Source organism: Lissotriton vulgaris, chromosome 12 (assembly GCF_964263255.1).
Source record: "Lissotriton vulgaris chromosome 12, aLisVul1.2, whole genome shotgun sequence".
NCBI classification, from domain to species: Eukaryota; Metazoa; Chordata; class Amphibia; order Caudata; family Salamandridae; genus Lissotriton; species Lissotriton vulgaris.
Window position 1 is genome coordinate 330977389 of NC_141700.1, and position 27506 is coordinate 331004894.

Consider the following 27506-nt stretch of genomic DNA (forward strand, 5'->3'; position numbering starts at 1 on the left):
GGGCCCTCTTGGGCTCCTTGTTACGCACCTTGAGTGTTGGATTGACCACTGCTTATTTTGGGATGCAAACTGACTCCTAGCTTGGAGTGCAGGAGACCTTCTACGTAGGGCAGCGTTATGCCACTGTGTGTTGAAGACTTGGTGTTGCCAGTGCTTGTTGTCCTGTGCTTGTTGTACTGTGTGTCCTTTCTTTCAGTTGCCCTTGGTGTTGCCAGTGCTTGTTATGCTGTCTGTCCTTTCCCTCGGGGAAGCGTTTTACAGCTTCTGCCTGTGGTGTGCCTTTTCTACCCCTCCCCGCAGCAGAGCGTCTCCGGAGCCCTCTTCCCGGGCAGCACGGAGTGAACAGGGGCGTGGCTACGGCCTCGTGGCGGCAGCGCACTTCAGCGCATTGGCCGTCCGCCGAGATGCGGCGCTGCCTGGGGTCGTCGGGGCTCTCGGGAACCAGCGAGGGAATGCGGGCGGGCAAAAGGTAGAGCGGCGACCTGTAAGTTGCCGCGCGTGCACCGCCAGTGTACACGGCGGTACCCCCTTCCGGTGACAGTGTTCCCCGGTCGACGGTCCGGGCGGACACACCCCCAGCGGGCGCAGCAGCTCACCTGACGGGCACCAGAGTGATCCCGGTCGATGGTCCAGGCGAAGCGCCGCACTGCAGCCGGGATCCCGGGGCACGAGCGCCGTGAGCCGATGACAGAGCTTGCGGCCGCCCCGCAGGAATAACATGTACACACACAGCGAGGGCACGCCCACCCTCGTCGCCAGCTGTTGTGTTGTGTGGGGTTCCACGGAGGTGGTCAGAGAGGCAGTCTACACTCTGGGGGCAACCTGGGGGTCTACCTGCTTGGCACGTGACCTGGGCCTAGGAATAATAAGACGGACACTCGGGCTATGCTTAGTGGCTATTCACGTCGTCGCCAACTGGCGTACGTACACTTGTAGACCCCTTCTATTCACAGGGTCACGTGGGTCTACGTTGTGCGCCTATTGCACCACAGACGTAGATCAACTAGAACACAACATACAGTCACTGACTGAACCCTCCTGCATGGGGATCTCTAATCCCCTTTGAAAGTGCAGGCAGGTGCCGCCTGCACTGTGAAAACACAGAGCAGCTGCTCCGTGTTTTCACATGAATGCGCTGCCCTGGGGGCAGCGTGAGTTTGCAGCTGCCCCCAGATCAGCACGTTCACCATAATGGGGCACAGTGGCATTGTTTGTGGCTGGCGCACCTCTACAGAGATGCGCTTGGTGCAAACAATGCCAATACGTAATACGGCCCCTGGTCCATAGTCTCAACGGCTGCTACCCCAGGAAATTCATATCGCATTCAGACTACATTGTAACTCTTGCTGTAACACAATTAGGAACTTTGTTTCCAAGCGCTGTTTTTCTAATGCAATAGGCATCCTTTTTCTAAAAGGCCTATGTCATATTCACTTGTTTTTTCTGCTGTCGGTTTTTCAGTAGCCTGAAAAAATAAGTAATAAACCACGAATCAGCGATCTGCAACAGCTTGGCACTATACCTAAAATAAATGGCGCTATCACTTTTATCACATCACATAATACTACTGCTAAGAAGATAAATAGAATCCACAACAGAACCCTACATAATCAAGGCGCTGCAAGCAACAAGAGGATTGTCGAACCTCTTCTGTCCGCCGTAGTAAGAAAACAGGACAATTAAACACAGCGGTTTAAGAAAATCGGGAAATAAGACCGAAAGGCGTGCAGCCTTGAAATTAGAACAACGATAGCGATTAAGCCATCGAATGAGTGAGAAGGCTAAAGACACAAGACGAAAGCCATAAGGACCAATATAATTACACAAAAGTGAAGGATATATAATAGAAGAGCCCACACTTATAGAAATAAGAAGAATACGCAGTGGATCACAATTTCACGATTGAGGCGAGTGAAATCAGAAATGACATCTGAGAAAACACGAATACTTGTCTTGATAAAGATGGAAATATAAGTTGTTCCATCGAAACGCGTCAATGCATCTGTAGGCGCAATCTAAGAACCAACATAGACTTGTAGATGCAGAATTGGTGAATGTATCCCAAGCCATGGTTTGAAGATTTGAAGATATTGTTCTATATGATGTGCAATAGTGTACGACAAATTGTGTTGTCTCATTGATGTTGTTTTCTCTGTTAAGCTGGTTCATAACGGTATTTATAATTTAGATTCAGCAATTATTTTTTGTACTGCATTAACTGTTTTTTAAATCATTTGCCTGTGATTACAAGTGTGATATTTGATGCTTTTAACTTTGAAACATATTTTTTATAAAATAGTTCTGACTATATATATTGAATCTGAAAATTTACAATCAGTGTTATGATGAATTGTTGTGGTGCCTCAAACCTGCAATAGGTACATGGTAATAACTGATCATTTTATACATATTGTTTCGTCTAGGGATTATCTTTATTCAATTGCTTAAAGTACCTCATTTCCCTGGATAGTCACAGGGGGTCTCTCGCTGTTGTTCTCACGCTATTACATTTGGCCAGTCATTTAACAGCTCACCCTTACCTTAGTAGAAGAACTAAGCAAAATCCAAGAAGGCCACTGCTGTGTTCATGTGACCGCTGCACAGGAAGCACACTCGGGTATTATTCAGACACATAACAGTAAAGAACCCCCCGTTTTCCTCAAAGTGGACTCAGCTTATTTTATTACTTCAGCCATAATCCTAAAAAACGTCATGTAAAAGTTGGCTTGATAATTTGGGCACATAACAATTCGACATGAATACATGAGAGATGTCAGTTGATAGACTGAACCACGAAAACATCTCGCACAGTTTAGTATTTCACAAACTCGTTGCCCAATGAGCGGTGCCAGTCTAGCAATACTTCTTCATATGGTGCAATGATGTGAATTAAAAACCAGGAAGATTGCCCATGATCAAGTCTGATCAAAGTCCTTCTTGCAAATGGAGACACCCTTCAGCGGGTAAGCAGCCACAGGGAAGGGCTAGAAAGGCTACTCTTCACCTCAAGAGAACCTAGCATCCACATTAAAATATCTTCTGAGTTCTGACTCATGATAAGAAGGAAACTTGTTGTGACATTTGTATGAACATATTTTGGAAATAACAGTCCAGGTGTGCTAATTTATATGTATGCATGGGTGGGAATCTGCTGATGTGGACGAGAGACATAGAGATAAAGAGTGCTGGCGCAGGGTCGCTTGGACTTATATACCCCTCTAGATGCCACACCAACAAACTTCCGTTCAGCAAACTTCAAGCCCCAGATTCCACCTGCTTTCATGTCTCCACCCATAATGGTTACCCCTTTTGGGGAGCAGTTAACGACCCTCATGTGTGCATCCTTCAGTGTTAAATAAGGAGTGGTGTGGCTCACTGGTTAGAGGCGGCAGACCCGAGAGCAGAGAACGGCCTGGGACCAGGGTTCGATTCCGGACGCGGCAGGGTCTTGGACCAGGATCAGCGGACTTGATAATTCTCACCTCAGTGCCTACTCTAATCAGGGATCACACTCGGCAACTCTGGGCATTAGCTTGCCTCATCTCCACAGCGGCCCCTCACAAACACCGGGGATGCCTGGTTTCACCTGGGAGACTCCCAGGAGGGACTATCTCACAGGGAAAGCCAGGACGGGTTCCCCAGCTGTCTATAGCGCTACGAGGCCTGCGGTGCGGGTAGCAGTGCGCTTTACAAGACACACAATTAATTGGGATGGATGATAATGTCACTGGCACAGCAAGGCCCTTGTTGTTTTATGCAATTTTACTCGCTCGGCGACAGATATGTAAATTTTGGGTCGATTCCAAGGCGCCAACACACGCCAGTTGGTTGTCATGTCTACTTGAAACATCAAAGGTAGATTTGGCTAGACCTTGTAGCAGTAATAACCTTAGATTTTGGAACCTTTTGATTTCTTGGTGTTAGTGCACCGGGGTTTTTTTTTTTTTTTTTTTTTTTTTTTTCTTTTTCCCCGGGTCCTATGATTATGTCTTTAAACTCCAGGGTCCACTGTGGCGGTTTCGAAAGATACGAGTTGGGCCTCGCGGTAGTTCCTACCTTGATGGAGTCGGGGATGGGTTTGGCAGGCCGCCATCCGCCATCAATGCCTCAGTAAACCCAGATATATTCTCCCGCCAAGTTGGTTCCCAAGGTCGTGGTGGCAGTGAGGTGCGTTCCATCCCTGGTCGCACGAATAGGTGGTTGGCTATACAGTCTTGGGTTAAGAGGTACAGGCAAATGAGGACAAAAAAAAAAAAAAAAGACACACAATTAATTAATTAATAAGGCCTGTTACCTGTTACAGCCCAGGTGTAGGGGTTATTTTGAAGAAATTGATGCAACTAGTCTGGACTGGTCAAAAAGAGACAGCATATTGTCCCACGAATAGTGAGTGGTACAAAGAACAACAAATTATATTGATTTTAACAAAGAAAATAACTAACTTACAGACGTGGGTCATATGGCGGGCTCCCTAGTCAGTAGTTCACAAAGCTCTAAATATAGACCAAAGGCACAAGTTAAAAAATAACGTTCAACTTGTATATCAATCCAGTGCCAGAGCAGGAGTTTTGAAACTGTTCATAGGTGAACTTCACAAAAAATGTTCTATTTGCGATGTGGTGTTTGAGTATTTTTTTGACTTGTGTACACGGCATGCACCTTCCTTGTGTAGCTCTTTATGGACTCTTGGGGGTGGAGGTGTACACTGTGAGGAATTTAGGGGAACATTGGCAGGATTAGAGAAGGTGCTAGAGGAGAACGTTTCATGATGCAGGTAGCAGTAGCTCCTACTGGAGGTAGACCCTGATCTCATCTCATCTCAGCCCCCTCGATGAACGTTTACTCTCCCCAATTCACCCAAACGTATTATATGATTTGCCTTTTCCAGGAATCTCAATGTAAGACCCGTTAAGAGCAACTCACCTCAATATTACAAGTGATTATAGCTACCCACTCGTGTAACACTGTCCAAAAAACGCTTCTGCCCCATCTCAGATAGGCACACACCCCACACATGTCACTCACACATGTCAATCTAGCCACCTTTAGAATGAAAAATGATTAATCTATACATCTTAAAATGTTCCGTACTGCAGTTCCAATGCCTAGTGCACGACTTATAACAGTTAGAGTAGCAATAGCCCCTTATGGGAGGGCAAAAACCACGCCCCACATATCAATATCTACCATATAGCCAGGGATGCCTCACAGCTGCAATGTCACACAGATACTATTGAGAAATGTATATCTTTGATTGTTATAGCTCAAAACTGACAATGAGGATTTATGTCTATGTATGCTGAGACAATATACTCTTCATATACCTGTATTGTATGAGAATGTGTTTCAGCTAACCTCATCCATAGTATGGCATCTTTACTTTGCAGGTCAAATGTTGTCTGCCCCTCTGCCACTTGTCACGGTCTCCTCTGCTGATTGACTGTGCCAGCTTGTCTACTGGTATCAGACACCGGAAGAATGACCGAGCCTGGTTAGTCTACCTTCATGTCAATTGTGATTTGTGTAAGCATATCTTTCTCTCCAGAAGTGTGAAGATATTGGAGATGTAATTTCATAACACAATTAGAGCCTCATGTACAGCATATCTCTACAGTTCTTCGCTTCCACACAAATGCGTATTCATTCCCATGCTATCTGCTTGCAATACTGGCCATTACCATACAACATTCCTTCAAAGTCATACCTATTTGAATTGCCATTGCGTATTCCTCAAGTGAAAGCATATGCCATATCTCTCTTTTACATTTTTAATTGTTGACAAAATGTGTTGCACCATCACAATTCTCATCAGTGACACTGTCAAATTCAAAAATATTCCAAAGCTCTTGTCTGCAACAGCTTTATCACGGGATACATATCCACTGCCATCCTCAAGAGCAGCTCTTCAGTGGATGGCATCTAGGGGTCCTTCGGCAGAACAATTATCGGGCAGTTGCCGGTAATACACTACTAAATCAGATGCAAACAGGGCCAGCTCTAGGGCTTTGTGACCGGTGCCACCGCACTGGGTGTTGACTTCAGGTGGGGGCGATGTGTTTGCAAGTATATTAGGGTTTTAAAATCACCTGCGGCCCGCCTCCAGCAATTTCCAAACCACCATAAAAATGTCAAGATAACTTTGGTGATTAATATTCTTACTAGGAGAGATCAGAGTTTTGTCTAGTGGAAGTTGTGACTCATCCTACAGTAGCGCAGAGGGTTAATAGGCCTGCTGCAAAGAACATGTATTATGCAGATCACACAGCGCACATAATGCACATAGGTAAGTGGGTTACTGCTTTCCTCAGAGAGATTCTTTTGTTACTTGCAATTTATTATAAGCTACAATCCTAATAGTGAGCCATTAACTCAACAAAGAGCTGCATGCAAACTGCAAGGTATAGATTAGAGTATTATGACCCCCCCACCAGTCTTTAATTATCCTAATGTTGCAAAAAGGGTTCTTTTGGGTAGAAATCAATTCTTATTAGTAAAGTGAACCCCAACCAAGGTGTTATGTTTGAAATTGTGAGTTTGTGCTTCTCCAGACAAAGCACTCTTAAACAATACTGCTTACCAGTATGGATGACATGTGACTCTTACACCTTGTAGTCCTCCATCCTATGTAACATTTCCTAAACTGATTTACACACGTATGATTGATGGTCTCTGTGTAATGTGTGTGTAAAGTAAAGTGCTCTGACACCCTACCCTGGTATGAGTGGCGCTATAAAACGAATTCAATGCAACTGAGAGAGTGGTTATGAAGACTTGAGGGGCACTGTTAAAGGGTGGTGGTGAGGGAATCCATGGTGGGGGTGGTCATTTGGAGGGCGCCATCAAACTTTGTCTTACCAGGCGCCAACAGTGCTAAAGCCTGCCCTGTATGTAAATAGCACATATAAAGCAACAGTTATGCTTAAATTATGTTGCAGTTTTTTATTTGCCTTTGCTGAAGTATAATAAGTGTTTTAACGTTAAATGTACAGCATACCTTGGTGATGCATTTACTCCCTCTCGAAGATCTAAGTAACAGTTTTGACATCTGCTCCTTTGCAGGACCTATCAGACAAACACCCTGGCAATAATGACAATGATGCATAACCATCCGTGATTGGAGGGTGTCATAAAATCCTGGAAAAAAACTCACTCTGCGGCCCACACTGCTGCAGTGGAAGAGGAGACTCTTGGCCCTCATGCATAATGACATCTTAAGTGCCATCTCAGGGAAAAGGAACGACAAGAAATGAAAAAACGCATGAGTGCATTTGTCCTCTACTTTATCATGTTTCAGCATGGCAAAAACTGGCACTGTCACTTATCCTACTCCTATTTCCCATGCAAAATTAATATTCTAATATTCTCCCATGCCTCTTTTAACAGTGGGTGAGAATTTTCAACAAATATGCAGCTGAGGTTTGTTACTTACCCTTCATACATAAACATTTTATCTGCTTAAAGAAATACCACCTTTGCACATGGTATAGCTTGTCTTACACTAACAATGTCACCCACATAGAGCTTTATAGTAATAAGCAGGGAACTGAGCATGATTCTGAGGTCAACACATGGTGAGTGTGACATACATTACAGTTAAATGGGCATGTGATGGTGGATAATTTAAAGTGCATATTATATATACATAACTTTACAATGAACATTTTCTTTCTATCATCATGTCAAAATGGCTGAGGCCTGCCCTTCAAACTGTCTATGGTCTGGTTCTAGAATGACCTAATTAGAAATGGGTATAGGTATAGTGTGGAGTTAGCAATATGAAGTCACACAGTATCAGAATTAAACCCTATGGCCATGGTGACCTGAGCATTCTTCTTAAATACAGCGCTGACTTTTTTTTTCTTCAGGAAACCAGCTCTGTAAATAATTACCTTCTGTGTGTTTTCTAGCCTTTTGCAAGTTTTACCCAGTGTAGCCTTTTTTGTAGAGATAGGTGAACAAAAGTTTTGGATGTATTTGGTCACTTACTTTCTAAGCACCCTTAACCACTAAACTTGTGACAGGAGATACACTTTTCATGTGAACAGCACTAGGTGGTATGCCTTATACATCACACACTGATATAAGTCAATAAGATCTCACACACATATAAAAAGTCTATGTTGAGGATTTTTGTTGTGTTTATATGTTTGTTCAATATATGATCATGTTTGTGCATTTGTCCTTAGATTAATTTCCGGTACTGCATAACACCTAGGCCCCCATTAGGATGGCGGGTGCACTTTGTCCGCCAGCCATCCCGATGTAAAACGGGACCGCTGCCATAGGGGCGCAGTCCCGTGGGGGCCATTAGGATGTGCCAGCCCCACTGGCGGGCGCATCCCAAATTTTTAACATTGCGGCGGGTGGAGCAGAAATCACCGCCCGCCGCAATGCTAAAAATGCACATTGCGCATTTCAATGCACGACGTGGCAGGAAACGTGCGGTGCCTGCCATGTTGCACAGTGAAGTGCAGAGGGGTACCATAGGTACCCCTCATGTGCACTCCCCACCCCCCGGAGTCCCTGGGGGTCCGCAACAGGCCCCCACAAGAAGCCGCAGAAAGGCATGTTCCCGCCCACTTCCTAATATGGATGGCAATGTCTAATAGACACCGCCACCATATGAAACCCTTTTCCGCACGGTCAGCTCTTTGACCGGGCGGAAAAACGGCAGATGGTCTTTCCATCTGCCTATGTCACCCTGCCATAGTAATATGGCGGGGGGAAATGGGTGACGGGTGGGGAAGGATGTCAAGCGGATCGCTACCACCCGCATGGCAGTGGTGATCCGCCCGACATCCTAATGGGGCCCCTAGTGTATAGTCCCCAGGAGGCCCAAAGTAGGAGGACCAAAATATGTTGACTTTCTTTTAAACGTATGGAGTTTCCCAATAAGCAAATTATGTGTTGGTTGTGGCCATCCACCAAACACCCAAAGGAAAGGTAGAAGCTCATTGAATGTCTATAGGGGCTGACCTGGATACCCTTGGGAAACAACCATTGGGGTGGACTTGTATTGAAAGGTTTTTGAAAGACACCCATATTGAATCAGTACACAAGGAATGCAAGACGCAGGCATATGTTAATGCAGGCTTGAGTACTTCTTATGCTTTGATTTTCCATTTTTGTTCAATATTGATTTACATGTGAGAATGGTGTGGCAATCCTACAATGAGTTAAAGCAATTTAAATTTGTGTGATGTATACAAACATTTGTGTTCTCCAGTAGTGAAGCAATCACAGTAGCAATCAGTTCAGATCATTCCCTATGGAGAATCCCTGCTGAATCTATGATAATTGGTACAAAAGCATTTCATACATTTATTGTAAGGAAAATAAAAACATAGGGGCATATTACCAACAACTAGCGATAATTTTTGTCTCTAATTTGTTTAGAGACAACAATTATCGCCGCAAATCGGCGATTTTTATCGCAGATAAACCTTGCTATTAGCAAGGTTTATCGCAAATGCGATAAAAAACGGCCGCAATGCATGAATATCGCTGAAAAGTCAGCGATATTCATGCATTACCGAGCTAATGCTCTTAGCCATGTTATCCACCTCCCATTGGATAACATGGCTAAGAACTGCTCCTGGGCAGGTGTTACCTTTTGGAGATATTCGCGCTCAGCGCGACTATCTCCAAAAGTTGGTAATAGGAGATAGCGATGTTAGCAACTGTTTCCTGTCGCTAACATCTTGGCACGCCCACTTTGCATGTCATTAGTGATAAATATCACTGACATGTAAAGCGGGGCCCAAGATGGTCGCTAACTCCTATTAGCTGTCGCTAACTGGTGTTAGCAACAGCTTGGTAATAGGGAGATAACAGGAGCATCGTAAATATGTTAAACATTAATGTTATGCTACAAATCTTACAATCAACTGATAAAAGAATACATTTTCTATAAGCTAAGAGATATAATCGTCCTCCTACTCATTAGTCTCCCACTCTCCATAAAGGGATTTCTAAAGTGTTGCAAAGACCATCCAGTGCAATGGGGAGAGTTTGGGGTACAGTGAATGGGTCTGGATGGATATTCCATAGCATATCCTGTATCTTCAGATATGCCCAGCACCAGAGATCATCTCAGTCCTTGAGGCACTCCTTGGTACTATGTGTGTGAACACACTTTGAATTACAATGTGTCACTCCATATTCCCATGCTTGCTGCATTTCTCAGCTGGATGTTTGGCCCATATATAGCTGAGAGAATGATTGATGGGCCCCCTTTCTGAAACCTCCCAATTCTTCCTGGGAGAAGGTGTGCGTCATCTCATCACCCTCCTCAGCCATTGTAGTGAGTTCAGGGTCAAAAGGAGCAGAAGGATGGAGACAGTCTCTGTTGTGGTCCTAAGATGGCCCGGGAATGGTGTGAATTCATGTTCTTGAAAGTAATCCACAACATTGGCATATTATCTAGAGTAAAGAGAGAGAGTGAAGGGGGCAGCATGCATGGGGTGATGAATGGCACCCTTGTGGCTCCTCATTGAATTCCATTGTGGATTGGTACATTTGTTAAATATGTAGGAGTGACAAGGTCACACTAAGGCATGTGTGTATCCCCTACTTGAGTTTGAATTTTTTTTCTACTTTCCGGATATGAGGTGAGTTTAGAAGTGGATGAATGATGGATGTAGAGCTATAATTACAAGTTCAATTGTGAACAAGTGAGAGATGTGTTTGAAAATGCATTATCCATTTATAATTTCATTTTTGTGGTGGGATCATGGAGGTGCAATAGTGGTACCTCATGATGGTATGTGTGGTGAGTGACATAGTGTACCCGTCTTCCTTGACTCAAAACAGTGCAGCCACTGTGATGCAGCAGCCAAGCTAGCAGCTCAGGTGTAATATGAGGTCACTGGTTATTTATGCACATTCAGACCCTGACCTCTAGCCTATTGCCCACCCTCCAAACGTTAACAGGACTGTAATTTACAGGCAAGGTCTACTTGTAAGCTTTGCTGCCTGCAATGTTATGCAGCATAAAGCAGGCTACAATGATATTGTTCACTACTTTTAGAGGGCACTAGATCATTCCCCGCATGATAAAGATACCTGAAGCACAGCTTAGGGATACCAAAAGTGTGCTAAAGAATGACTTGCATGTGTATGTGTGCCCATTTGCATCTCCATTGAGGCAGAATGGTTAGACATTGAAAGGTATTGAAGAGACAGGCTTGTCATGGTCTATGGCCTATATTTTACTCCTCACATGCAACTTTCATGGAAGCATGATTCTGTAAAACTCTCGACACTGTCTACAAGAAGAAGAGGGAAAGTTGGCAGTGTGAGTGGAGCATCAAGAAAGGATTCACATCTTTGCTGGATGCAGTATGTGAAACGTTCAATCAGGTTAACTCCATGCCCCATTAAGCCACAGGCGGAGTACAGACAGCCCTCTTGAAGTCACAGAGTAGAAGTTCCCCTTGGTTCACAGCACCATTGCTATGTAATCAAGATATTAGTTGCTGCAAGCAGGATCATGTTGCCAAAGTTTTGAAACTTTGGTGTTGTTATACTTGTAAGTTGGATTAATAATAAACGGGATATGGCGAAGTGCTCTGGGAAACTATTTGTATTTAAAGACTTCACCATATATTTACAAACACTAATACAGTAGTCATCCTCTGAGGATTATGAACTCAGACATTGTGTGCATTTTTATTTGTATATAGGGAGCAATAAGGATCCATATTTCCTCACATGCTTTCATGCTTTGATAATAATTCTTTTGATACTCATTTGGCAGTAAGATACAGACATTGGGTGAGAAAGTTGTTGTTAGTTTTCAGGTGAACTACTTAAACCTAATGTACATTTATTATGTTCTAGTTGATGAACATCTTGCTTTTAACATAATTTAATTACAGGAGTGTGTTCCTATAGCACAGAAAGTATTTGTCCATGGTGAGAACTGCAAAATAGACTCAAATACCCTTCACATTGATCTCATCGATCAACTTTGTGTTTCAGCCCTAGGAAGCTACACGGGTTTATAACTTGTTGAAGAGTTGCGAATATAGATATTATTTTAAGGTATATCTCACATCATATTAACATTTAGATGCTGTTATAAGACCAGTACATGTCACATGACATGTCAAGAAATAACTTTATTTGGTTTGTCATAACCATATGGCATATAAATCACATTTTTTACATACAAAGTTTTAAAAGTGAAGCGTGTTTCAAGTCCGTTTTAAATATTTACACTTTCTGTAAAAAAAGGGTATTTTCTTTCCCTAAGCCTCTAGTCTTTCCCAGCTTTCAAGAGTACATTTTCTACTAATATCATGAATTTTACCCCCCCACATGTTAAAATATTTGATGAAGCGCCCATCTAATTTGTTACCGCAATTCTACATGTGCAAATGTTTAAGTCAGTAAAGACAGATTTCAACAAGGTCCTTCTTTCTACTTTTACTGATGTACAGACGCACATTAGGTGACTTAAGGACTCTGTATGGTGCCCACATAAACAACATGCCTTTGTTTGCTGTTTATTCTTCCAGGAGGGGACCAAGTCCTTTGAATTGTGATCACCAAATCTAAATACCATAAACCTCCTTTTTAATGGCGGTCGGAAGTGTGCTACTAGGTAGGGTGTGGTTTTAAACTTGAATATGAGTTTATTATGACCCATGCATGGCTACGTTTAACCAATCTCCTTTTGTCTTCCACAAATGATAATACCTTTGCCCTGTTGTTACAGAATTTGTTGAATGAGGATCTTTCCAGCTTGCTGTTCCATGCTTCTTCCAACTCTAGTTCCTCCAGGGCGATTCGCAAGTGATCACCCCAGGTGTTTGGGTTTCTTTGCTCATATTGTAATTTTATTTCAGTCCAGCATAGTTTATTCAGAGTTCCATTTTCTGCTGCTCTGAGTTTCCAGCATAATTTTACCAAGATTGCTTTCCTTTGGAATTTTTGGTTCTGGAGCCCAAATTCCAAACGTATTTGTGCAGGCGAGGAACCTTTAAAAAGATTGAATACTGATTTATAGACCTTGATTTGTAATTTATTTAGAATCTCGGTTTCTTGGCCATGCCATGTTTCCAATCCATACGATAAGGTTGGGAGTAATGGTGCTGCCATTATTTTTAGGAGGTGTCCATAAGAAGGGCATTCCAGTTTCTTGTACAGTTGTTTATAGGCAAAGGTTAATGAATGGGATTTTGCTGTGATCTCCCTTTTCTGATCCACCCGGGACAGATTTCTTGCCAGTTTGATGCCCAAGTATTTATAAGCGCTTATTTCCTCTATTTGTGAGGTCTTTGCGTACCATTTTTGTTTTTTCTTGGCCTCTGGCCCGCCAGTCTTACCACCTTGGTTTTTGATTTATTTAGTTCCAGGCCTTGTGCATCCAGGTAGTCTATTAGTTTATTTATGGTCCTTTGTAGCCCTATTGGTGTTTGGGTCACCACCACGATATCATCTGCATATTGCAGAAATTGGATTGGCTCATTTGCCAATTTTGGCGGGTTGCCGTTTACTTGTTGCAGGTAGTTATTTAGATCTGCCAAGTATAGGTTAAAAAGACATGGTGAGAGTACACAACCTTGTTTTAATCTGTTTGTTATATTTATTTTTGACGATACTCTTCTTCCGTCTCCTAACTTTACGGTAGCCCATGTTTCTCTGTATAATGATGTTAGTGCATCAATCGGTGGTTGTGGGAGTCCCCAAGCTTTCAGTTTCTTCCACAGGCAATCGCGTGGCACACTATCAAAAGCATATTTCAGGTCGATGTAACAGGCCAATAGTACTCCCTTTTTCTTTTCTGCTTTTGCCATCAAGATCGTTAATGATGATAGGTTTGAGATGGTACCCATGCCTTGTCTAAAGCCCGTTTGGAATTTTGGGATGATATTATTATCCTCTGTCCACTCTTGCAGGTGTCGTAGGATACACGATGCAAAAAGTTTAGCCTCTACATCGATAAGGGCGATTAGCCTGTAGTTACCGGGTTCTATTCTGCTACCGTTCTTGTATATTGGATGAAAGAGATTACCGCTCCAAGACCGTGGCATCTTGTTGTCACAAAATACTTGATTGAAAAGGGGTGTGAGGTATTTGGCCCAGACTTTCGGATCTCGTTTAAACAAGGTGTTTGGCAGTCCATTTGGTCCTGCAGCGCCTTCGGCTTTAGTTTTTGTTGTCAGGAATTTTGTGTATTTCACTGTTGTAAATGATGTCTGATCGCTGGCTTCCCCGCTGATTTTGTCAGGTACGCTCCACAAGATCCGGATGTTGATCATACAGCTCACCTCCAAACGTCACAAACCCTCTGAGTATAGATCAACAGAGGATTTGAGCCATTAGGTGAGGGGTAAATACAAAATAATAAACAGGGAAGGAAAGGAAGGGGGCTGCTGTGAAAGGGAATATCTGAAACGACAAAACATAAAGGGATAAGAACACCGTTCCTTTCAACAATATGAACACTCATATAATTTCCTCATAAACTGAATACCTGTGGAGAAAAGCAGGAATTCGGAAATATGTTTCTCTGTTATCCCTCTTTGCAGTTACACTCGTCCTATATGAAATATAAACATAGTAAGACCAAGAATCATACACACAACTGCGGAGAATGGACCTGGTATACGATGTCTATCCTACCTTCTACAAGTAATTGCTATTCATCATAAGGGGGTTCCTGGGATAGCTTCCCACTAATAACACATAAGAGAAGGACTGAGGAGAACAAAGAGAGTCAGCACAGAAGTAGAAACGCAGAACACGGCAATGCGTGGGAAGCAAGAACCGCAGCATTCCGCTCTGCTGAATCCACTAGAATAAACAAACAGTTTATCTTCCACAGATAATAAATGAAGGAATCCAAAAAGAAAGAACGGAATGTTGTTAAATAGTATTAATTCAGGCTAATTCTATAAGGACACAATACTCCATGTAATCATCGATAGCACTCACGGAAACGCGTAGCTGCGACCGCCACCGCGCTCCGCTTGTAGGTTGAATCAGATAACACACACTTATATACACAAGCAGCTTGTTCTGGTGCCACGTAGCTGCGACCACCACCGTGCACCACCTACTTATAAGTAGTCAGGAAGTATCGAACATGCAAAGTAAGAACACCAAGTTCAGAAAGATACGGCGGCAGGTGGTGCCTATTACCACTCCGCTCCGCTCTTCTTCTATTGTCACAAAAGCCAGATAATACCACCCGATACTTCAGGCTTCGACACGGCAACGTGTGGCAGTATACCACTACGCTCCGCATCAAAATACAATCAAACAAAGGATATGCGCTGCAGTTCCTTCACTGCACGCAGAGTCAAGACGGCAACGCGTGGCGGCCACCACAGCGCTCCGCTAAATGCCGATAACATAGGGGGCGGGATTCCGCTCCTACCTTCCAACGCGGGTCCAAACAGGAGTTCCCCAGAAGGATAACACGAAGCAACGAGAGGCGACTCCTCTATCTCTGAACCACAACACCGGAATAACACGCAACAGGATGCGTGTCATGCAGCCTAAAGTAGCCTCAGCCGAGGCTTCTGGGAAATGTAGTTTTCCTTGCTATTTCCTGGCTAACATAATACAGTCCTCCCAGATGTTCATGCAGGCGCTTAGTCGGACCCTGACAGATTTGGTCATTCACTCCCTCCATTTTGGATCCGGGTGCTTCTGGGCCTAGTGCCGTTCCTAATACTTCGTTTTTATTTTCCTCTTCACACGTTTGTGGTCCTGCTTTGGGGTTGTACAATTTGTCTATGTAATCCAGCCACATTGTTTCACTTATTCCTACATTGCGTAGGATTCCATTTCCTTTCATTAACTTATTGATTAAACCCCAAAATTCCCTGCTTTTCGGTAGTTTACTTGCTTACAGCAGGTCTTCCCATATCTTTTCTGTGTGTTTCCTCTTTTCCACTCTGCACTCTTCCTTGTATTCTTTTCTCAATTTTTGGATCTTACCATTGCCGCTGACTCTTCCTTTTCTAAATGCTCGCGCTTTTTGTCTTATCTCCTTGGCGATGTTTCTTTTTTTTGTTTCGTAACTAAATTGTATACCACTGCTCTTTATTTGCCCCATACGTGCCATTGCTTCCTAGTTTTGTTGGAAATTTGTCCAGTAGTGACATGTTTAACTTTTCCCAGTCTTTTACTGATGGGTGCACTCCTGACTCCTCGACATTCTCTATGTGTTTTTTCAACATGTCTATTATCTAAGCAATTATTGTTCATCTCCATTTAAGTTTCTTTAAGTTGTAGGTTTCAGGTAATGTGACTAGCGATGCTACCCCATCTCTTTGTAGAATGTTTAGATGTAGGACTGTTTCTTGGGGGAAATTTTTGCTCTCTGGTCTTGTTATGATTCGGAAGTGGTCGACCTGAGGTGCCAGGTCTTTACTGATGACTTTATAATCTATTGTTGAATGTTTATTTCCGCATGAAAAGGTAATACCTGCTGGTTGGTCTCCCTTTGTGTTTCCATTTAGTATGCCGAGGCCTAGAACTGTCAGCTTGTTCCACATTCTTTGAGTTTTATTCTTATTGTCTTTACCCCCTGTTAGGTTGCAGTTGAAATCGCCTGAGATTATCATCTCATGATTTTGGTGTGTAACTTGTAACGTTTTTATTATACTTGTCAGGTTTGACAGTTTTTCCATTTTACTATTCTTTTCAGGATGAATGTATATGTTTAGAACCATTAACTTCTTCCCCACTCCATTTGTGGGGTGGTTCCATTCCAGTTTTACAATTTGGATCCAGTTTTCTTTGGAATCCATTTCCTCTATTTTCCAAACGTAATCTGATGTTGTGTATATGGATAGACCCCCTCTTGGGTGACAGTACTTGGCGTTTTTTTCTGCCATTATGTGAAATTCTTCGTATCCTGCTATGTGCTTTGGTGTTACGTTCCACGTTTCTTGTAGCAGGATGATGTTATATTTACTCAAAAAGGAGATGGTCTCTTAGTCTTGTTCCATTTCTTTAAATCCGTGGACGTTCCAGGAGCAGATGGTTATTTTCCCATCGTATTGCTTTGTAACCTTCTTATTTTGTTCCCCACTAGTTATGTTGCTTTCATCAGGATCGGTGTAGATTCAGCATGTGGGGTATCCAGGACCAATCTTGATTTCCTTCTGACTGGGTGATCATTTGTCTAAGAGTTATGTTTGTTGGGCAAATATCCCTGGATGTTTGTTGGGTTGTGGACATACTTCTCGCTGCCTTTAATACGGAGGTTGTCTTTCCATTTGTGTTTGGCAACCAGAGTGCCTCGTTGTTTAGTAGCGGATATGGGTATTTTATTTGAGTTGGGTAAGATAGTGTTATACCCCAGGCTGCAAAGACCGCCCTTGTAGAGAAGATCTGTTCCGTTGTCTCTTTTGATGCCCATGTTGTTCTGCTTACTTCCAAATCTGTTGCCTTGTTTGTTTGGACAAAGTCTACCGCAAAAAGTTCCGATGACGGTATTTCCCTTAATTTGAGAATTTCTCTGAACAGTCGCATTATGTTTCCCCTGTTTAGTGTATCCCTTTTTCCTTTTGTTTGGTATTCTGGCCTGAAGATTAGTTTACAGCCTGTCTCTTCCGAGTCCGATACAGGTTCCTGGGTATGCTTTTGTTCGCATATTTCCCTTATCGATTCCCTGGCCTTAGTTTTGTTCAGGGGCTCTATGAATGGCTTCTCTTTTAAGGTCGGATTTGCTATTGAGTTCATCACATCAATTTGACCTCTTTTGGCCTCCCTTGTTCTAACTGGCCTAGCGTTTTCTTTGGGGATCTTCCCTGATTGTGCATTGCAGGTCCTGCCTTTCCTATCCAGGGTGATTTGTAATTGGGTCTTCATACTCAAGAGACACTCCCCCTGTAGTCCAGGGCTCTTTCCCCGTTTAGATCAATCAGATTTATCTTTGTCAGTTCTCCTTGTGGTGGTTGTTACCTAGTACCAGTCTTTTGAGCAATCATTGGTTTTTGCTTCGGATACGTATTCCAACGATCTTTTTTCGCTTTCCTGTATTTCGTTACTGGTTTGTTTCTCCCCCTTTTTTTCCTATTTTCTGTTTCGTCCTCTAGATTGATTGTACTGTGAAGGGCTGAACTTATGATTGTCTTTTGTAATCTATTCCCCAAGTAAACATGAAGGCAAAGTGTGAGATAAACATATCTAGTAGCTATATGTCACCAAAATCTCAAGCAACTGGCTGACACATAAGAGCATACTGTTGGCAAATCCAGCTGTAATGTATTTACCAAGACCATGCTGAGATAAAACAATTTGACATTACAGACATAGTCCATGTTAATAAGGTGCCAGCAGTGTCTGTTACAGTGTATTATTATGCAGTGGCTGTGAAAGGGCAATATACTAGTTCACTTGACTGATTATGGATGTCAGTACATCACTGAATCACTACCATGACTGCCTTGCTTATGAGAAAACATCTGTGTCCTCAGTGATCTTTAAAAAAAATTAGTTGCTAGGAAGTGGAGTACAGCCATTAGTTTGACATGTTCTGGAGTGATCTGAGAGGGGCTGTGAAGAAGTATGTTTTTAGTATGCAACTATATCATGAATCACATTGAGATAAAAGCAGTATGCTGCTACTACTGCTTCCCTGAACACACCAAAGATTTGTGATTCTCTACCTGTATATACTTTTCTTCCCATTCAAGTAACTGTTCCCCCAAATAACGGGAAATGTGAAAAAGACATTGACCAATAGTATGAAGTCATCACTTTGGCTTTAGCTTGGTTTCTTATATGGGCAGGCAGTGTGTGGTTAAATGATATAGTGAGTTTCAACTGGCGATTTCAGTGGTGGAGTCATGACTGTTGAATCCACCACCCCCTGCATTAGTGATGTGTTGAATGTGAATAAAGCCTTATTGTTATGTGCTTCCTGTCATTCTTTCTTTATTAAATATTGTGAATCTGTCTCTTTATTCATACATCAAAAAAAGTATATTTATTTAAAAAAATTAAATAATAGTTTTAATACATACACATACTCTATTTTCTTTTTTTCTCTATGTACTGGTATTATCATTCCTGTGACTACTGATTTCTATGAGATTCCACTAATGTTCCTATGAGTAGTCATTGGCGGTTTGTGACTAGCCCCAAGGCTTGACTTGGGTAGATTTGGGACTGTTTGCACAGTAATACAACTTTTGTAAATGTGGGTGTACCTTTAATAAATAGCAACTGGCTTACTTTTCAGGGGTATATTTTTGTATCTTTTTGTGCCTCCTTGTGCCCTTACTTAGTGTTCCTTTTAGTCTCTGTATGAGTTGTAGATACTGTCAATTTCTAGCCACTCTCTCTTGCCCCTCCCACATTTATACCTAAAACATAGACCTCCACTTGCAAAGTTTTCTGCACTATTGTCATCAGAAACAGGGCTTGCCTATGTAGAGATCTCTGTCTGTGCATTGTTGAGCAGCATTTGGTATTAAGTAAAACAACAGTGCTGTTCAACAAAGCTTATTAAATAGAACCCCTTCAATATTGAACATTCGTACTTTGTATATGGTCATTCAGGGACCGCTGCCTGACACAGAAAGCATTGATTGTGGCAACCTGTACCAATGTTGTAAAGGGAATCGTATGAAGAATACAGCATATGGACTGAGATATTGGCCTAAACACAGGACTGAGCTAAAAGGAAAAGAAAGTGGTGCATATCAAGGTTCAATTTCCAACACTGATCTTCTTTCAAAACTAACCTCAGTCTTGCAGCCTATTTTACTGCACTTTTTGAATGATCAAGCAGGTGGACATCAGATAAAACTTTATAAACTTGAGCTATATTTGCCTGTTAATGAGAATGTTAGACAATTACATTAACACATTTTCCTACCGTAATTTTTTTTATACTCAATGAAATTGATCCTTAATTAAAGAAACCTCAAGAACATGAACCTATTGATTTAAAATCTGGGCAGGCATAAGTTTAGATGTGAGGTCAATGGTCCCATGAGAATAAGATAAGTCGTGGGCTAGGTCTTTTACTTGTTTTGTGACCTAGAGTAACAGGACAGATAGACTTTAATGAAACTTACTCCTTAATATGACAACTACAAAACATACATTTTCATAACTGTATATGGGAAATAGGCTGTTGTCATACTCATGTCGATATTCTCTAGCTGCTGAAGCAGCTTGTGCTCAGTGCGTAATTAGCACTTGTTACTTGTCTGTTTCCATATTTTGCTGCAGTATGTCTCTTATTGGCTGTGTTAAGAAATGTTAAGTATATTGCCAAGCGCTCCCACTGATCATTGTGGGTTTTATTAAGTGCTTAATTTTAACACTATTGTCTGCTGAGATTGATTCAGAAGGTAATGTTGAGTATTATTAATTCTACTATTCCCTTGTCAGTGTAATCTACCATTCCTCATGGGAAGTAGACTCAGGTTTTGCAAAACAAAGGAACACCATACTTAACAATTTAACAAAGTAATCCATAAAACTGATGTATGAGTAGATAATTTAAGTAATTAAATTACAATTTATTTTATGCCATTATGAAAAACATTTAGAATGCAACACCAAATGGAAAATCAGAATAATATATAACAAATCGCTAAGTACTGGTAAATTACTAGTCTAACATAAAAAAAATACAAATTCCTACGCAAATGTATTATTGATCATATGTTATTTCAGACTAAATAACTCAACATATTTTATCATTATGTCAATTAAACCATTGTAACAAAAAGGTAATATAATATCATAATCACTGAAAAATGCATCATACGAATATAAGGTAAATACTATTAAACTAGAAATATACAAAAACATGTCACCATAAATATGTTAATCATCCAAAATTTTAATGATACAATATAACAAAAAATATTGGCAGTTTAGTAACAGAAGAATCCTTGAAGCAGAAATCATATTCCACATGTAGAATTCCAAATGTAAAAATGTCCAAAAAAGCAAAAGTATATTCCCTCCACCCCTCAGCGCCTTGAGACCCGCATGGGTGAGTAGTGCGGTTACAATCCCCTGATTGATTCATTGATTGATAAAAATAGTCCATTGAAAATATTCCTGCCAGATTCGTTGACTGATCCGAAATCCCATAAATATATTTAAAAAAGTAAATACTTCAGGAAAACCCCCAAAAATAAGAATATATGTGTAAACGTTTGTATATAGAAGAATTCAAACCATTATCTTTAAAAAAATATTCAAGTAAACAATTATCCTTCTAATAGCTGCTGTTACCTATAATCATGCATTCCAACCCAAAAAACAGACAATGCTTAAAGTCAGGAACAGGACATACACACATAGCCTGAATAACATAGCTGAAATAGTCCAACACTATACAATAACTAAAAATGGTGCTACACAATACACTCGGCCCAAATGTATGTACACATTTTTTAATTGAGCTAATATTAGCTATTTGCTTAACTGACTAGCCAAACTACTATATTTAAAACAACTAACTTTGATGTAGGCCCACCTGACTTACTACTAATACATTAAACTTGAAAAAGAAAAGCCCTTACCTGAAAAAAGGATTTGCATCCCTGGCACCACCATCCTCACTGAACGCCACAGCATACTGATGAGAACAAAAGATTACAGACTACAGTTAGTAGTAATAAAAAAATACCCATGGAATGGGAATTGAAACTTTACTTACATTGAAAAGATTATATGAGAACTATTTTATAAAATGTCAATATTGTTCAGAAATATATTAGAATTATTACATAATATTTGCAAAATTGTATAATATTGTATTAAAATATAGTGCTAATACAGGTAAAAATAATTTATTATCAGTATTTATTACTATATGACTAATGCATTAACTCTTCTCTGAAAAAGAATGATTTAATTATTTAAATGCACATAATTCTATCAATAAATTAAAATTACAAATATGTTCCAATTATATTATATATTATAGTACTACATAATATATTATTAAAAGGTTTTAGTTAATGTTTCTGTTTACATGTAAATATTCTTTTAATTTGGATGAAAACATACGCTCAAACAAAATATATCTACATTATTTCATGTTTATTTAGTAATTGATATAAATTGTTTAATGGATATTTAATAAGTTACAATTGTAAACATTTTAAATATGTTTATATATTTAATATTAAGATACATATATATATCTATATTCCACAAATTGCCCTGAAGCATTAGAGGCGCACTCGACGATGTTCGACCATCCAGCCTGAAGATGCAGCCTACTTTTAAATGCGTGTTTCTTTTTTCTTTTGCCGAAGAGTTTTAGGGCATCAAGCCCCTTCTTCCTGGGCATATCAAACAGCACACACAAGCCCTGCAGGTTCTTTTTCTGGTTTTATTTAGCCATATCCGCCCACCATGGGCTTGTGGGTTTTACGCTATCCCTTGGTGCATCATGGGACATGGTGTTCTTCCTGCAGGTAAGAAATCATCTTTTAGTAAGTTTGTGCGTTTGTTTACAACGTTAATTGTCCATTAAAACTCTAAGTGAGTCACACATGTCAAAGCTTGCTCAATTAGCATATGGAACATCGTGCCGATTTCAATCCTGACAAGTTCAGAATACAAGCCTCAATCAGATGGTACCATTGGTGAGTCCAAACTGACAATATTGCTACCTCCCACGGCCGGGGAAGCCGCGTTGTATTTATTCCACATATCGCCCTGAAGCATTAGAGGCGCACTCGACGATGTTCGACCATCCGGCCTGAAGATGCAGCGTGCTTTTAAATGTGCGTTTCTTTTTTCTTTTGCCGACGCGTTTCAGGGCATCAAGCCCCTTCTTCCTGGGCATATTAAACAGCATTCACGAGCCCTGCAGGTTCTTTTTCAGGTTTTATATAGCCATATCCGCCCACCATGGGGGTGTGGGTTTTACGCTATCCCTTGGTGCATCATGGGACATGGTGTTCTTCCTGCAGGTAACAAATCATCTTTTAGTAAGTTTGTGCGTTGGTTTACAATGTTAAATGTCCATTAAAACTCTAAGTGAGTCTCACATTTCAAAGCTTGCTCAATTAGCATATGGAACATCGTGCCGATTTCAATCCTGACAAGTTCAGAATACCGGCCTAAATCAGCTGGTACCATTGATGAGTCCAAACCGACGATGTTGCTACCTCCCACGGCCGGGGCAGCAGCATTGTTATTATTCCACAAATCGCCCTGAAGCATTAGAGGCGCACTCAACGATGTTCAACCATCCGGCCTGAAGATGCAGCCTGCTTTTAAATGCGCGTTTCTTTTTTCTTTTGCCGACGCGTTTCAGGGCATCAAGCCCCTTCTTCCTGGGCATATTAAACAGCACACACGAGCCCTGCACGTTCTTTTTCCGGTTTTATTTAGCCATATCCGCCCACCATGGGCGTGTGGGTTTTACGCTATCCCTTGGTGCATCATGGAACATGGTGTTCTTCCTGCAGGTAAGAAATCATCTTTTAGTAAGTTTGTGCGTTTGTTTACAACGTTAATTGTCCATTAAAACTCAAAGTGAGTCACACATTTCAAAGCTTGCTCAATTAGCATATGGAACATCGTGCCAATTTCAATCCTGACAAGTTCAGAATACCGGCCTCAATCAGCTGGTACCATTGGTGAGTCCAAACTGACGATGTTGCTACCTCTCACGGCCGGGGCAGCCGCGTTTTTATAATTCCACAAATCGCCCTGAAGCATTAGAGGTGCACTCGACGATGTTCGGCCATCCGGCTCGAAGATGCAGCCTGCTTTTAAATGCGCGTTTCTTTTTTCTTTTGCCGACGCGTTTCAGGGCATCAAGCCCCTTCTTCCTGGGCATAATAAACAGCACACACAAGCCCTGCAGGTTCTTTTTCTGGTTTTATTTAGCCATATCCGCCCACCATGAGCGTGCGGGTTTTACGCTATCCCTTGGTGCATCATGGGACATGGTGTTCTTCCTGCAGGTAAGAAATCATCTTTTAATAAGTTTGTGCGTTTGTTTACAATGTTAATTGTCCATTGATGCCCTGAGACGCATTGGCAAAAGAAAAAAGAAATGCGCATTTAAAAGCAGGCTGCATCTTCAGGCCGGATGGTCGAACATTGTCGAGTGGTTTTTTCAGTGAATTTGCAGGTTTTTTAAAATGCTAATTCCTAACTATATAAGGCCTGAAACCTCTGTTTTTTTCAGTGAATTTGCAAGGTTTTTTAAATGCTAATTCTATTAGCGGATAACATTTAAATATGTTAATATCCTTGTGGGACCACCTGAGCATCTCTAGGGGGTCAGGTTGTTTCTACCCTGCCCCCTTTTTGCATTCTACACATTTGTTTTTCTGCTTCTTTTGTGCCTCGGTCTACCTAGCACAAGATGAATGCCAACACTTCCTGGTTAGAAGTATTGATAGCCAATGAGCATGCTGCTTTCCTGTGAAAGGCTTGCTGATTGGCTGCCACTGTCTGTCAACACTCCAAACCAGGAAGTGTTGGCAGCCATCTTGTGCCTTGGTAGAACCAAGTTGCTAGAAGAGGGCAACCCAATATTCCCCAAGGAACTGGGTAATTAATATACATAGAAAAATTGTGCCTTGAGGTATTATTTTGTCTTAATAAATCTTTTTAACATGTCATATCTATGTACCATGACTCCAAGAAACATCAGAAAACGGCACCGTTTTGGGTTAAGAATCACCAACAACAGGATTGATAAAAAAAGAAAGTGATGGACTGAGCTGACTGTACTTTCAGTAGCATTCTATATGTATATATTGTTTGTACATATTATACCAACGGTGTAACACACTACGGGAAATTCACTGAATGTAGTAGTGTCTTTGTGTTGCCTTACTTGTGAAGTACCTAAATGAATACATTGGTTTCAGATATGATATAAAACTTCTGAATTGAAATACCACGTTTTCTGATGTTTCTTGGAGTCATGGTACATAGAAATGACATGTTAAAAAGATTTATTAAGACAAAATAATACCTCAAGGCACAATTTTTCTATGTATATTGGTAGAACCAAGGCACAAGAAAGCAGTGAAACAAAGGTGCAAAGGGGGCAGGGTAGAAGCACCCTGACCCCCCTAGGCCTGCTCAGGGGGTCCCACAAGGACCCCCAGGCCCAAAATTATTATATTTGTTTTGGTTTTCCCCGTGGTACGCTCAGGGTACGCGTACATGGCATTGCACCCAGCGCGTACTCCGCGAAATTTTCAAAAAAAATATATTCGTTTTTTTTACCTTCGGGGTCCTCCTTGGCCCCCCTGACAAAACTTAGGGGGTCAGGGGATCTCTACCCTGCCCCCTTTTATAGTTTTCCCCTTTTGTTTTTTACCTCTTGTGTCTCGGTTCTACCAAGACACAAGATGGCGGACTTTCCGGACCGTTTGGAATGTTCACAGACAACCGAGAGACAATCAGCTTTCCGCTCACGCACTTCCGGGTCACGCCGGGTGCGCTCCCCGGTATGCGTACCTGTAAGCGCTCGAAGCAGGCATATATATATATATGTGTTTTTGAAGTTAATTTTCGTAAAAACCACTGGAGCAATTTTCACCAAATATAGAAAAGGCACTTCTGCGTACCAGTCCCTACAATTTTGCCAAGTTTGGTGTAATTCCATTCAGCCGTTCGGGCTGTAGCCGTGTCTAATCGTCCTATGGAAATTAACATAGGGAAAACACGTTTTGGGACCCCCCTGCCTAAATTTTGGAAAATTACATGCAAATTCCTCAACCGGCGCTAAAGTTATTCCCAATAGAATGTTACATATATATATATATATATATATATATATATATATATATTACCTACTGGCTATCGCCAGTAGGTATATATAGTTAGGATTAATTCCCTATGGGATTTCTGAAAATTCTATGTCTAATAACTTTTGCGTTTGTGGACGGAATCGGCTGAAATTTTCAGGAAAATGGCACATTTTGTTTCTGAGCAGCCCCTGAAAATTTGGTGGGGTTTCGTCAAGGGGGGGCTGAGAAAAAAGGGGGGTCCCAAAACGCGTTTTTTGCATTGAGTTTTCCATAGGGCGGTTGGACTCACTTTTAGCTCGAACGGCTGAATGGATTTGCACAAAACTTGGCAAAATTGTAGGGACTGTTAGCCCGATGTGCCTTTGCTAGGTCTCAATATATGTGCTTCAGTGGATTTTGAGAAATTAACGTTTAAATCAAGATATATATCTGTAACAGCGCTCCGGGCAGCGATCCGGTCCGCTTACTTTTCGCTTATCGGAACTTTGCGCGCAGAAAGCTGATTGGCTCTCCGGTGTCTGTCAACATTCTAAACAGTCCGGAGCGGCCGCCATCTTGTCTCTCGGTAGGATCGAGAGAGAAGAAGAGGTGAAAAACGAAAGGGGAATTTAATCAAAGGGGGCAAGGTATCCCCCTCTTGACCCCCTAGGAATGTTGTTGGTGTTATTAAAGGGTCCCGTGGGGAAAATAAAAAAAAAATGATTTTTCACAGTAGAAGCGCTTCACGGGCCGCGAACTGGGCCGCAAACTGGTAGCGAAACGGGAATTCGCCATTTTGTGCTTCGTTAATTAAATTACTAGGTATAAGTGGGTGCGGGAGACGTATCCTAATCCCCTATGTTTCCTGAGGGTGGCTGAGGAGGCTGATATATGTTGATACATCTCTTCCATATTTACAACAAGGGGTGGTGAGGGACAGAGTCTCTGAATTAAACAGAATACTCTCACCCAGTCAAGAGATCAGGGCTAGATCCAACACCGTTTTTTAGCTCACTGCACCATCCCAGTTTCAGAACCTGGCTGAATGCAAATTAGTCTGTTCCTGTCCCAGTGCATGATGGGAACAGGGCAAACCAAACTACAAAAGCCAATTCTTACACTGGGAAGGAAACAAGCTACCGGGGACCGGTTTCTGGCATTTCAGCCTCTTCGGCCCGGCTTGCTTGAATCCTGATGGTGCAATGAGCAAGGGACTCACATCTGAGTATACCCTTCCACGCTTAGGGTGGACAAAAATATTTACAACAAGGGGTGGTGAGGGACAGAGTCTCTGAATTTAACAGAATACTCTCACCCAGTCAAGAGATCAGGGCTAGATCCAACACCGTTTTTTAGCTCACTGCACCATCCCAGTTTCAGAGCCTGGCTGAATGCAAATTAGTCTGTTCCTGTCCCAGTGCATGATGGGAACAGGGCAAACCAAACTACAAAAGCCAATTCTTACACTGGGAAGGAAACAAGTTACCGGGGACCGGTTTCTGGCATTTCAGCCTCTTCGGCCCGGCTTGCTTGAATCCTGATGGTGCAATGAGCAAGGGACTCACATCTGAGTATACCCTTCCACGCTTAGGGTGGACAAAAATATTTACAACAAGGGGTGGTGAGGGACAGAGTCTCTGAATTAAACAGAATACTCTCACCCAGTCAAGAGATCAGGGCTAGATCCAACACCGTTTTTTAGCTCACTGCACCATCCCAGTTTCAGAACCTGGCTGAATGCAAATTAGTCTGTTCCTGTCCCAGTGCATGATGGGAACAGGGCAAACCAAACTA

At 41.8% G+C, this 27506-nt stretch overlaps 1 protein-coding gene across 1 annotated transcript in view; it reads left to right on the top strand.

Annotated features, from left to right (window-relative positions):
* The first annotated feature begins 23398 nt into the window (after positions 1-23398).
* The window catches only part of LOC147674032 (uncharacterized), a 42098-nt gene continuing 37990 nt past the window's right edge, over positions 23399-27506 (top strand). Inside the window, exon 1 of the mRNA XM_086945554.1 lies at positions 23399-23423. Coding sequence (XP_086801680.1) covers positions 23399-23423 — 25 coding nt within the window. The remainder of the gene's footprint in view (positions 23424-27506) is intronic.